This window comes from Tupaia chinensis, unplaced genomic scaffold, assembly GCF_000334495.1.
Source record: "Tupaia chinensis unplaced genomic scaffold, TupChi_1.0 Scaffold144145_1, whole genome shotgun sequence".
NCBI lineage: Eukaryota > Metazoa > Chordata > Mammalia > Scandentia > Tupaiidae > Tupaia > Tupaia belangeri.
In genome coordinates, this window is record NW_006204000.1 from 28,571 (window position 1) to 41,210 (window position 12,640).

At 42.6% G+C, this 12,640-nt stretch overlaps 1 protein-coding gene across 1 annotated transcript in view; it reads left to right on the plus strand.

Annotated features, from left to right (window-relative positions):
- LOC102485012 (transmembrane protein 255A) overlaps positions 1–12,634 on the plus strand; it is a gene marked incomplete at its 5' end in the record, with an annotated part of 39,003 nt that extends 26,369 nt beyond the window's left edge. The window contains 2 exons of the mRNA XM_006166000.1: positions 3,220–3,363; positions 12,367–12,634. Of these exons, the coding sequence (XP_006166062.1) occupies positions 3,220–3,363; positions 12,367–12,525 (303 nt within the window). The remainder of the gene's footprint in view (positions 1–3,219; positions 3,364–12,366) is intronic.
- Between the last annotated feature and the right edge of the window lie 6 nt (positions 12,635–12,640).

The following is a 12,640-nucleotide window of genomic DNA, read 5'->3' on the forward strand; positions in this document are numbered from 1 at the left end:
AGACTCTCTCCTCAGTGGTTTTCCTATGCTCATCCAATCTTCCTCTTGTATTTCCTCTGTGTTTCTTTCTCTACAATAGTCAACTTCCTTTCAAATATTATTCTGGACCCCTGGCTTCACTGAACACAAAGCCTTTTATACATATAGTTTACATTACATGATTATTTCTCCCATAGTTAGGCTTAGTTTATTTGCATAGAAGAGCTGATTTCATTTTGCAAGAGTGGGAGGGTATTTTTAAATGGACAGAACACCAAAGGAAAGTAATTTTGGGTACTTCTCCAGGTATAAAATTTCTTCTTAGAATTCTAGTGTAGAAATAAGGACATTTCTGAGTGCTCTTCCTCCATAAGACAAGCCAGCCCTTGGAATAGTTGTGATCTCAGCCTGCTCACACACATTGGAGAGGCTGAAAACATCTCTCTGGTTGTCTGTGAGCTGCATTAAATGACTGAGGCTTGTAGCTCTTCAAACCTCCTAGAGATGTAAACAATAGCCCACTCCAAGGAAGAGAGCAACACAACTTTGTTGAAACTTGCTGTAAGGGAATTTCCCTTGCCAACACCCTAACATAGTTGGTTATTTGTGCCACTGCCAAAGCCTGCCCACACATTTTCATCACTTGAGAGGAAGATTCTGCTCTTCATTAATGTGATTATATATATATATGTACTAGAAAGAAACAACTCTTGATTATCCATACGAATGCTAACGCAGTCAATGACATGAAAGAGAAAAAAACATTTACCCCACACCTTGACCCATGTAGTACAAAACACAGTCCTACTTAGGCATTAATGAGCAGTAGTAACTTCCTTTAGCAGTGCTTTGGCCCTGTTGGGAGTAGGGCCTCCATCCTGGACATGATTAGCTTTAACCCTTGAAGGGTTACATACACCACCATATTGTAAAATGTGCACTGTTTTATTTACAAAAAAAAAAAAGAATTAATATATTATTCTTGGTTGGGGCCAGCAGGTGGCATAGTGGTAAAAGCATTGGACTCTCACATGGTCCACTGCAGTTTAAGTCCTGGGCCCAGCATCCTGAAACTCACACCAGGTGCATGTGTGTGCATGCCTAAAATCCCGAGTGGAGAAAGGATTGTGGTCACAATTCCTTCTGGGAGTGATTTCTCTCTTTCAGTCTCTCTGTCTCTCTAGCAAGGGCATTTGCCCTATTAACCATAATAGGGCAAAAACCTCTCTCTCTCTCTCTCTCTCTCTCTCTCTCTCTCTCTCTCTCTTTTTCTCTCTCTCTGTCTTTCATGATGTCTGTACATTACTAGGGGTTTGACTCTAGCTTGCAGGCCTGATGAGAAATGAATACCCTTCACATCCATAGGAGAGTTCCTTAGCAAGGTTAGAATCCACAAGAATCCTCACAATCTTTACAGACTCTTTGCGATTGAATGCTTTCTGTCATACCAAGAGCAAAAACTTGTTCAGTCTTGTCTATTTGACAGTTTATATTTTGAGTTTGGGTTTTTTTTTAATTCTTGTTTTTTTAAAAAAATCACATAAGTAATTCAACTTTACTATAGGTTGAATTTCTTAAATAAAAGGTTTTGGATACCTTCTGTTTTCTCAAATATTAGTTGTAAAAACCTCATATATAGAAGAAAGAGTTCCCATTTACCTCTTAATACTACTCTCCTCCCAGAGATAACCAAGTTAATAGTTTATTGTGACTCTTTCCAGATGAATTCCTTGGCATTTACAAATATACAGGCATATATAATTTATTGGTTCTTTAAAAAACATAAATTAGAATTATGGTATATTAATGTAAGGTAATATATTCTGGACAATTTTCTCTGTCACAAAATATATGTCCACATCATTGTTTATCAAGAGGTGTATGGTATTATATGGTATAGATGTACCATAGTTTTTTAAACCTTTTTCCTAGTGATAAATGTTTATATTGTTTCGGGGGGCTCACGCCCCCCCCCCATGGCCCGGGATGGCCCGGAGGCCGAAAACAAGGTTGAAGAACTTGCAACTTAAGAAGATGATAGTTACCAGCCCTGCATTACCTCAGGGGAAAACAAGAACTACTCTGCCATTTTTAAGGAAGCCAGATACCCAAGGACAACTCACACTGCAGACCCCCACAACACCATTCCTGGTAACTACAAGATGACTGCTGTGCCGCATCAGCTGATAATTATCCCTGTGTACCAGAACTGCTTTCCTGAAACTGCATTCCTTGGAGACTCACCTACACTTGTGGATCTGCCGGAGACCCTTCCTTATCCAACCCTGAGTGGAGTTTATGCTCCCTATTACCAAAAACTTTATGAGCTGATGGTTGGAACTTGTGGCCTCTCTCCCTTTACTTGTATGTATCACTTTTTCAGTAACTCTTCTGGAAGACAACTGTATATAGCAGGGATATTGTAATGGGAGAGTGAGACAGGGCAGAGGGACAAACATAGGAAAAATAAAAAAAATAAAAAAAAAAAGAGAGGAAGAGGAAAAAAAAACATATATATGTGCATAAGCAAGAAAGTAGAAGAGGAATATTATTGATGATAACATGCTTGATTGGGTCACTGTGCAGTTTATTCTAGATGGGAGATTACATTTAGTACGCTGTGATGATGCTCAGGGAATGAATGTTAGGGAAAAAAGAAAAAAAAACGAAAACAAAAAACAAACAAAAAAAACGGTAAAACTATTCGTTAAACTATTCGTACCATTTAAAAAAAAAAATTGGATATTTGATGGCTGCAGTGAGCGGTATGGGCCCAGTTGGGTTCTACTTTATAGTATGCTCTTTTTACCCAATGGGGTTTAGGCCTAAAGTCAGACTTGAGTTCATGTAGAGGCATGTGTCAGCTGTGATAACTATTGGAGAGACTTAGACTAATTAAGATCACTGACAGATCATTTGGGGAGGGGTGAGGCACGGAGGGCAATCGGGGATGACAGGGACAATGTGGGAGGAGGATGGGTCATAACAGAGGGAGGGGGATGGGGAATCTAGGATGGTAAAACAAAAGGCAAGGTATGCAGGACACAAGAATTGGGAAATTATTTGCTGAGAACATATATGTTGACGTGCTTGATTGAGCCAACGCACAGTATATATTGGATGGAAAATTCATTTGAGTGTTGCGATGGGAAAAAAAAATTATAATAAAAAATAAACTATAAAAAAAAAGAGAAGAAAAAGAAAATGTTTATATTGTTTCTAATTTATGTTTTTCTGCAGAACCCAACTCTCCCGGCACTGAACTGCTCTGTTGAAAACACCCATCCAACTGTTTCTTATTATGCTCGTCCCCAAGTGGCATCCTACAATACATACTACCATAGCCCTCCTCACCTACCACCATATTCTGCTTATGACTTTCAGGTATGTTTTGAGAGGAAGAAAACACTCTATTACCTTTGTTGTGGCTCCCCCCCCCTAGCTGTCTCCATAAATTCAATTATGGAATCTTCTCATTGTCTTCATAATATGCATGAAGTAGCCAGGCTCTCGCTCCCCAGTGGCCTTTGGCAGCTTGTGGGTATGAGTGACTAGCATAAACACTACATAGGCAGGCAGTGATGAGGGATGGAGAGAGTGGAAATGGCACAAGAAACAGAGATATGGGAGCAAAAGGGAGAGAAGGAGATAGGATCAAGGTGTCCCAGATTGCCTTGAACTACACCAAGGAGAAGATAACTTGACTGGGAAATGGCAGTTCATTAGTATACCACCATGTACTTCTTTCCAAGAGTGGCTTTTTCCATTCCTCTGCCACAGGGAGAGGCCTAGCCGTGCTCCTTAGCACAAGGACATTCTGCGCCACATAAGGGTTTGAATAAAACCTGCATAGAGAAAGAAGTCCTTTTCTTTTTCTCCATATTTCCTAACTGGGACTACACAGAGAGGAAATATTTTTTATAATGCCCCCTTCCCCTTTTTGGCCTTTATCACATAGGTCAGAAATAGTGTTACCCAATTTACACTTTCCCCTTTTCCTTTTGGGTTGAGACTAAGTGAAGAAAAATAGAATCAAAACAACAACATCTAATTAAAAGGGATTTACTGTGTGCAGAGCACTGAACTATAGGCTCTTTGGGAAAACAAATGAAATGGTCCTTTAGGCATATATAGTGATTGTAAACCCTGGACCACAGAAGGCCGGGGTATTACTAAAATCTGGTTAATTAAAAATTTAGGGACCAGGGCCAGCAGGAGGTGTGAAGGTTAAGACAGATCCCACATGGCTGATTGTGTGGTTTGAATCCAGACTCAGTGTCTTGAAAAACATGCTGGGCACGTATGCATGCATGTTCAATCCTGAGAGGAGAATGGAGGAAAAAGGACTTTGACGTGGCCATCTCTCCTAGGGGGTGATTTCTCTTTCTCTCTCTCTGGCAGGCACATGTACCCTATAGCAAACTAAAATAAAAAAAATCAGGTCCCAAAGGAAATACCTTTTAAGGAAGGGAAACAGTGAATTTGCTTCTATTGATTAAGAGCCCATGAATGCTCCAAGGGGACATAAAAGCCTAACTGTTTGGGGTGCTTCCAATTAACCAGCAAGTTTGGCAATACTAAAGCCCTTGGGCAACCTAATTTCAGCTTCATTTTAACAAAATAATTGAACGTAGAAATCCTATTAAGTTAAATAAAGGGTAGTTGTGTTTGGTTTAGATACTGTTCAGAGAAGTCTAAGGCTCTAAAATACAATAAAAACATATATAGTATGAATAGGAACTTATTCACTGCTAATACAAGGAAGCATCCATTAAAGTTTGGGGGAAAATGTTAGAATTTGTTTTAAAGCCTACTGTAGAGCCAATCCTGTGGCTTAGTGGTTAGGGAGCTGGATCCCATATGGCCAACTGTGTGGTTTGAATCCTGGCCTTGGTAGCTTGAAAAATATGCTAGTCACATGTGCATGCATGCTCAAAATCCCAACAGGATGTAGAAATGGAGAAGGGATTGTGGCATGACCACACCCCATTGAAGAGGGGTGGTTCCTCCTTCTCCCTCTCTGTCTCTGTCTCTGTCTCTCTCTCTCTCACTGGTGAGGGCACATGCCCTCTTTATAAATAAGCAAAAAAAAAGTCTACTGTATACATAGATGGACAACTCAGGTCACTTGTTACTCAAATAGGTGGCATAGACTGTAAAACACAAATATGTTCAAGAAGGGCATAATTTTAGTACTGGCAGGCAATAAGGAAATATTTAAGAGAATGCAGAGATGTTGAAGTTAACACAAGGATCGCTGTTCTCTCGGGGACCCTATAATATCTTCCTGGGACAGATGGCCACACATGGGTCTAGCCTGAGAGGCTTCCTCTATTCTTATATTGAAGTAAATTACATTGACTTTAGAAATTTACACTTTATAATGAACCCTTTAAGTAGGGACAGTATTTTCTGGGGATGATTGCCACAAACTAAGGCAGGAAACCCCTCTTTAGGTTATGAAGTCATCTCTCTGGCCATCATTCCTCAGACCCTACCCCAGGAATGAAAATGAGATTGACAGTGGCATAGGTTCTGTTCAATGTTTCCTCTGCCGTCCCATGTGCCAGGCACTGTGCTAGGAGCTGTGGATATAGAGGTTGAATGAGACAGTTGTTGCATTAAGAGGTCAGTCTAGGGACTTTGGTGGTGGGGAGGTCAGGGAATAGCAGTAGCAACAAGACGAAAATAAATGGAAACAGGTACCTAACAGAAAAGGGATCCAGATTTAGCCACATAGTTCAAATATGCACTGCAGGTTTATAGCAGAGACTTCAGGGAATGCAGAAACCTCTGTTTTTTAACAGCTACTCGGGGGGAGGAGGGCAGCAGATGACGTAGCAGTTATGTTGCTTGACTCCCACATGGCCAACTGCTGTTTGAGTCCTGGACCCAGTATCTTCAAACTCATGCCAGGTACATGTGTGTGCATGCCCAAGATCCCAGGAGGAGAATAGAGGAGAAAGGATTGTGATGTGGCCATACCCCCCAAGGGATGATTTCTCGCTGTCTGTCTTTTTGACGAGCACATACGCCCTATAACAACAACAACAACAACAACAACAAATTCTCCAAAAATAAATAAATAAATAACGGCTACTGGGACCAGCAGATGGCATAATGGTTATGTTACTAGACTTTCATGTAGTCAACCACAGTTTGAGTCCCACAACCTGCAGCTTAAACCTCACACTGGGTGTATGTGCATGCGTGCCCAAAATCCCAAGAGGAGACTGGAGGAAAAGGGATTGTGGCATGACCATCACCCCTGGGGGGGGGGTGATTTCTCATTTTCTGTCTCTCTGTCTCTCTGTCTCTCTGGTGAGCACATGCACCCCATAGCAAAAATCTCTCTAAAAATAAAACTAGCTGCTATCCATTGAGCACTTACTATGTACCAAACATTGTGCCTCACATCTACCATTATTCGATCATTTAGTCCTTTGACGGAAGTACTCTTGTCATTTTTAAGATGAGATGACTGAATAATGGAAAGATTAAGTGACTTCCCCAAAGTCACAGAGGTGATATGTGGAGGAGCAAAGATTTATTTCCAGAACTGTCTGATCCCAGAGATTGGCTTGAGGGAGTCTTTGGAGAAGCTGTGATTCTGAGTATAGCATAGGTTTTTTTCCCCCAGTTTGTTTTAGGATATGTATACTTTCTGATGGTTTAAATTATAGGCTTCTTAATCTTGACCACAGAAAGAGTCTTTTATTCTTTTGTATTAAGTTATTAAATTGGTCTCCCCTGAAAAGGGGTTTCCCTTCTTGTGTTCCCCAACTCAGCGGTTATTTGGACACTTGTTATACATCTCCCAGTTTCTTCTCTAAGCTTAAGCTATTTTTTTATATTTCCCGTTTAGAAACTTCATAGTTGTACAATGCAGATCATTTATTTTTTGAGAGGTTTTTGCTATAGGGCGCATGCGCTCGCCAGACAGACAGAGACAGAGAGACAGAAAGCAAGAAATCACCCCCCAGGGGGGATGGCCACGCCACAATCCCTTCTCCTCCATTCTCCGCTCGGGATCTTGGGCATGCACGCACACGCACCCAGCGTGAGTTTTAAGCCACCGGGTCCGGGACACGAACCGCGGTCGACTACGTGGGAGTCCAGTGAGATAGCCATTATGCTAACTGCTGGTCCCACAATGCAGATCTTGAAAAGTATGTTTTTAAGTGATTTATTTCCCTCTAGAACTTAAATGGCATTTCATTTAGCACTTGAGTCTTTTGTTTGCCAAGTTGCAAAATGTATGAGCCTCTCTTCATACACTTGATTAAATCCCATGAGAGTACACTAAGGTTCTACCTTAGCCACTAAAAATGACTCATTTTAAATTGGGCCCATTTAATAAAAGGATTTGTCTAATCCTGGGGGAGACAGTTTATGGCACAGGTTACTGAGAGCCTTAGAAAAGGCTGTTGCTGTTGTCATTTAATTTCCTTACAGTTTCATAGGAGGAAATACTGGGGGGTTCTTTGGTGTGTTTTTTAAGGTTTTTGCCATAGTGCACTCACTGGAAAGAGGCAGTGAGAGGGAAAGTGAGAAATCACCCCTCACAGTGGACGGCAGGTCGCAATCCCTTCTTCTCCATTCTCCTTTTTGAATTTCAAGCATGCATGCACGTATGCCCAGCATGATTTTCAAGCCACCAGGTCGGGGACTCAAATCGTGATCAGCCATGTGGGAAATACCAGTCTTTTTTTTTTTTTTTTTGGAGAGGTTTTTGCTATAGAGCATGTGCACTCACCAGAAAGACAGAGAGAGACAGAGAGACAGAAAGCGAGCAATCACCCTCCAGAGGGATGGCCACACCGAGATCCCTTCTCCTCTATTCTCCTCTCAGGATCTTGGGCACACATGCACACACACTCAGCCTGAGTTTAAGCCACCAGGTCTGGAACTCGAACCGTGGTTGACTACATGGGAGTCCAGCGACAGAGCCATTATGTTATCTGCTGGTCCCGGAAATACTAGTCTTAATTCAAGAAAGCCAAGAGGCCAGGAAACATCTCTGCCTATGTTCCCAGATAAACAAAATGCAGTCAACAAACACATGCCAGCTCTAACAATAAAATCACCAGAAGCACAAACCTGCCTAAAAAAGGCCAGAGCTCCCTCATGCTCTTCTCAGATTGGAATTACAGTCCAATTTATTTGCAGGCAAAAAATTTTTGAAATCCATGCTCATTTTTTTTTCATGATTTATATGAACTTTTTGAAGACCCCTCTTACTTTCCAGTCTAGCATACTGGGCCAGTCCTTCTAGTTTATTCTAACCATGGACTGATCTCTTTCCTGTCCACCTGGTGAATTGCCAAGATTCATCTTGAAACAAAGTTTTGGCATGTGCAAAATGCAAACACCTCTGTTTATGCTCTTTATTAAAGCACATGAGGTGTCTCACTGCATTATTGTGTTGCTTCCAGAAATACATGAGACTGGGTGAATTATAAGAAATAGAGTTTTATTCAGCTCATGACTGGGAGGGCCAGGGGCCAACTTCTGGTGAGGCTACAACATGGCAGAGGATCCTGAGCAGAGTAGTTGTCCACAAGTTTCCGTCTGCTTCAGTTCCCTGTCCCCTTCTATAAATACACCAGAACCCAATCATAGGGGCCCCACTCTAATGACCTTTTCACACCCAAGAGCCCCCACCTCCTTTCAACACCATAATTGGATCAAGTGTTCACTTAATGCCTTTATAATACAATCAAGTCCCGACATGTGGATTTTAGGGGGACATCCAAACTATTGTATGAGGGTATGCCAGATTTCACCTTAGCCACTAAAAATGACTTATAAAGTAAGCCATTGTAATAAAAGGATTGCCTTAATCCTGAGGGAGGCAGTTTATGGCACTAGTTGCTGAGAGCCTTAGAAGGCTGTTGTTACTTATTCTTTTCCCCTCACCTGCAAGGTTTTTCCCTTTCTTCTTCTACTTCCCCTTGTTCCTGCCCCCCTCCACACACACACCTTTTCTTCCTCTTCCTTTTATATACTCTTCTCTCCATATCCCCAGCCTTTGCTTTCTGGGGCAGAAAAGAGGGAGAATGCAAAGAACCAACAGATCCTGGATTATACCTTTGGGACACAGTATCTTTAGCTAGTCATTGTCACCAGCCAGTTCCATAACTCTTTTTGGAGTCACTGCCCCATGATGCTCCCCAAGAGAGAAGTATGTCCTGACAGAAAGGCGTATTGACCTTGAAGAGCGGGAGTCAGCCATCAGGCAGAGAGGAGGCGGGCTAAGGTGGAAGAGAGCCTGAGTCTCTGACTGTGTGGTGCTCCCTTTTCAGCACCATCAGCCTGTAGGCTACCCCAGCCTCTGCAAAGCAGCTCAGGAAGCTAGAACAGACTAGGCCCACCAGGAGGCTATTTAGATGCTCTTCATGTATTGCAGTGTGCAAGGATTTAAAAGCTCTGTTCTCTTGATCAGCCCCTCACATTAGTACACTCACACTCTCAAGCAGGAACCAAAACGCACCAGGCCAGCTCCTCAGCTGCAAGTAAGCCAAATCTTTCCCAAAGTGCCTGCCTGTTGCTAGGAAACTGCTCACCAGCACTGTGCATCTCCCCCCAACCACCACCAAAACCCCAAGGGAGTGTGGACTGCAGCCAGTTAGCTCTCTAGCCGTGCCAGGAACCCTTTAATTTTCTCCTTAAGACTCCCAGCATCCTCAAAGGGAAGTGAGAATCATCCCACTCCCTCCTCCTCACCCCAATACTTTCCAAACGTGAAACTGAGAAGTGAAAACCCAAGGGCCGTTGTGCCACCCCCTTTTATTTATTAAAGTGTACAACTGGCATCCACGGCAGCTGCTGCCCACAGAGCATTTTACTGCCTCTCAGGACAGAACTGCCTTTAGCTCTACTGCGGGGAAACTTGCCCCTCCCTCCTATGCTTAGAAACACCTAAAACTGGCCTGCTACGTCTCCCCATCCCTATCGTGGGATTTAGAAGGGCAGAGAGCCACAGGCCTGGACACTGAGATGTTCAGCCCTGGTTTTTGCTCTGCTCTCTAGTTAAAAGGAGAAGTTCTTAGTTGAGGGAAGCAACAGAAGAGGAGGGGGTAAGGAGGAAGGAAGAGTTTGGCCCGTGTGGAGTAGACAATCAGGAAATGATTATACTGATGTCTTAACAAAGTACATCTTCTCGGAGGGAGTAGAACAAAATTGAGTTTTTAGGAAGGAGAAACATGGCTTGTCTCGATCTACTGCCCCAAGGTGTTTTGCCTTTAAAAGCTCTCCAGGTTCTATGACACTGTCATCCCTTCACTCACAGTGAAAAATAATGGATAGGGTGGGGAAGGAGGGGGTAATGCAGCTCATCTCTCTTCAACCCTAACATTATGAGGTAAGGCACAGATATTTCAGTGTCTCCAGCAAGATCTAGAAACCTGGACATCCCTTTCTCAGGAGTGCAGAGGTCAGGACTGAGGATGAGAATCAGCCAATTGGTCTCAGATTCCAGAAACCTCATGTCAAGGCTGATGCTTAGATTGCTACAGGCCTGGGGAAAATGACACAATCCCCTCACACTCTGGCTAGCAGAACAAAAAAGGACCTGACACCCTCTCCATTACCGTCCCTACAAATTGCACTTTAACTCTTTAGAAATTTGTGTGTGTGTGTGTTTTTAAAAATATATACCAGCTCTTCCTAGAGCTAGGCGCAACACAGTAATTGCAGCTCTCCCAGCCTGTTTGGTGACTTACATTTGCTCTTCCTGAGAGCAAACTGACATCCTGCCTCACACCATCCTTGTAGTGCCCTCAAGCCTTCAGAATTCACCTCAGCTCTGCTCCATCACTGGAGTCAGTCAGCAGTATCCACATGGTGTGACTATACTCTGAAAATATAGTCATTTTGGGTCAATGGTGTTATGGTGGTCAGGGCGCTGGACTCCACATGGCTGACCACAGTTTGAGTCCTGGGTCTGGCAGCTCTCTCTCTCTCTCTCTCTCCCCCCTCACTCTCCAGTGAGCATGCATGCCCTGTGGCAAATTAAAGAGTGATAATAAGTAAAATAAAATAATTCTTTTTAAAAAAGAAGAAAATATAGTCATCTCACAATGCCCTTGGAGGATTGGTTCAACAACCCTATAGGGATACCAAATTCCACGAATGCTCAAGTCCCTTAAATAAAATGGCATAGTGTTTGTTTATAACCCATGCACGTCCTCCAGCATACCTCAACCCATCTCTAGATTACTTGTAAGGAATCTTAGCATCATACATGAGTGAAAATGGTAATATATGGATAAATTTCTTTGGGAGTCACTTCCTCATTTCATAACAATTGGTGTGACCTGGCTGCATCTGCAGTTGGTTGAATCCATGGATGTGGAATCCACAGATACAGAGGGTGGGCATGTGTTAGATTTTATTTTTAAAAAGCATGCTAAGTTCATCTTATATACTCCTGAAGTTATATTCACTATTCAAGATTTATTTAGTATCTTTGACTTGCCAGGCATTGTGTTGAGCTCCGGGGGATACAGCAATGAACAAAACAGGCCAACTCTCCGTGAGCAGGCAAATAGGGTCAAGGGTATATGTGGACCAGGAAAGGGAAAGAGAGGGACTAATGACTCCTATTGTGCCAATCCGCTGGATGTTTTTAAAGAGCCATATCCACTCCCTTACTAAAACCTGTACCAAAGTTCGATAACAAAGTGAAATTGAACCCTCAATGTCTCCGCAACCTGACATATTGCTCCTCATTCTTAGCATTGGTATTCTCCCCTCTATGCCTTTGTTACTTTTTGCTCCCCAAACTACCCTGCATGTGGGGGTAATGGGGGGAACAATTAGGATGAAATAGGAAATGTTGAACTGAGTTAGAAGACTACTAATCCAAGCAAGTCATTTAACTTCTCTGATCTTATTATCATCTACGGCATGGGCTCCTGACCATGGTACTACTTTCCTAGGATATATTCTTCTAGCAAAGACTTTCCCAGGGATCAATGGCTTCACATCATTAAATGTTAAGGCCCAAACTACCTTTTTGAAAACTAGTTAGAATGCTGTCACCATAGTTTAAGGGAGAGGTATTGAACACTTAAGTGGAAAAGGAAAAGGAAATGATTCAAATGACTCAAAAGACAACATAGAAGTAGAAGCCACAGGATTCAGTAACTGATCAGATGTGAGGTCCAAAGGGATTGTGGGGGAAGATTTGAAGATATTTGTCTGAGGCTTACAGCCTGCATGACTAAGAGAACCTGTTTCGCGTCCCTTACTTTGTGAAGCTTGGAAGCTCTCCCTTCTTCCTCACAGAAACAAACTTGGTCCATACTCGTTTTTAAATGGTAATGACTGTGCAGGGAATTGTAAATTCACTGCCTAAGCTGATGTTCTGTTTTGATTTCACAGCATTCCAGCGTCTTTCCATCCTCCCCACCCTCTGGACTTTCTGATGAGCCCCAGTCTGCCTCCCCTTCGCCCAGCTACATGTGGTCCTCGAGTGCACCACCCCGGTATTCTCCACCCTACTATCCCCCTTTTGAAAAGCCACCACCCTACAGTCCCTAAAGAGAAATGACAGCTGGCTACTGAGATTATTGTGGCTTTTGTATTTCTGCTTTAGTGGAAGTATATAGGGTATAAAACTTTTAAGTGTGACTCATGCATAGTTTTCCAGTGTCCT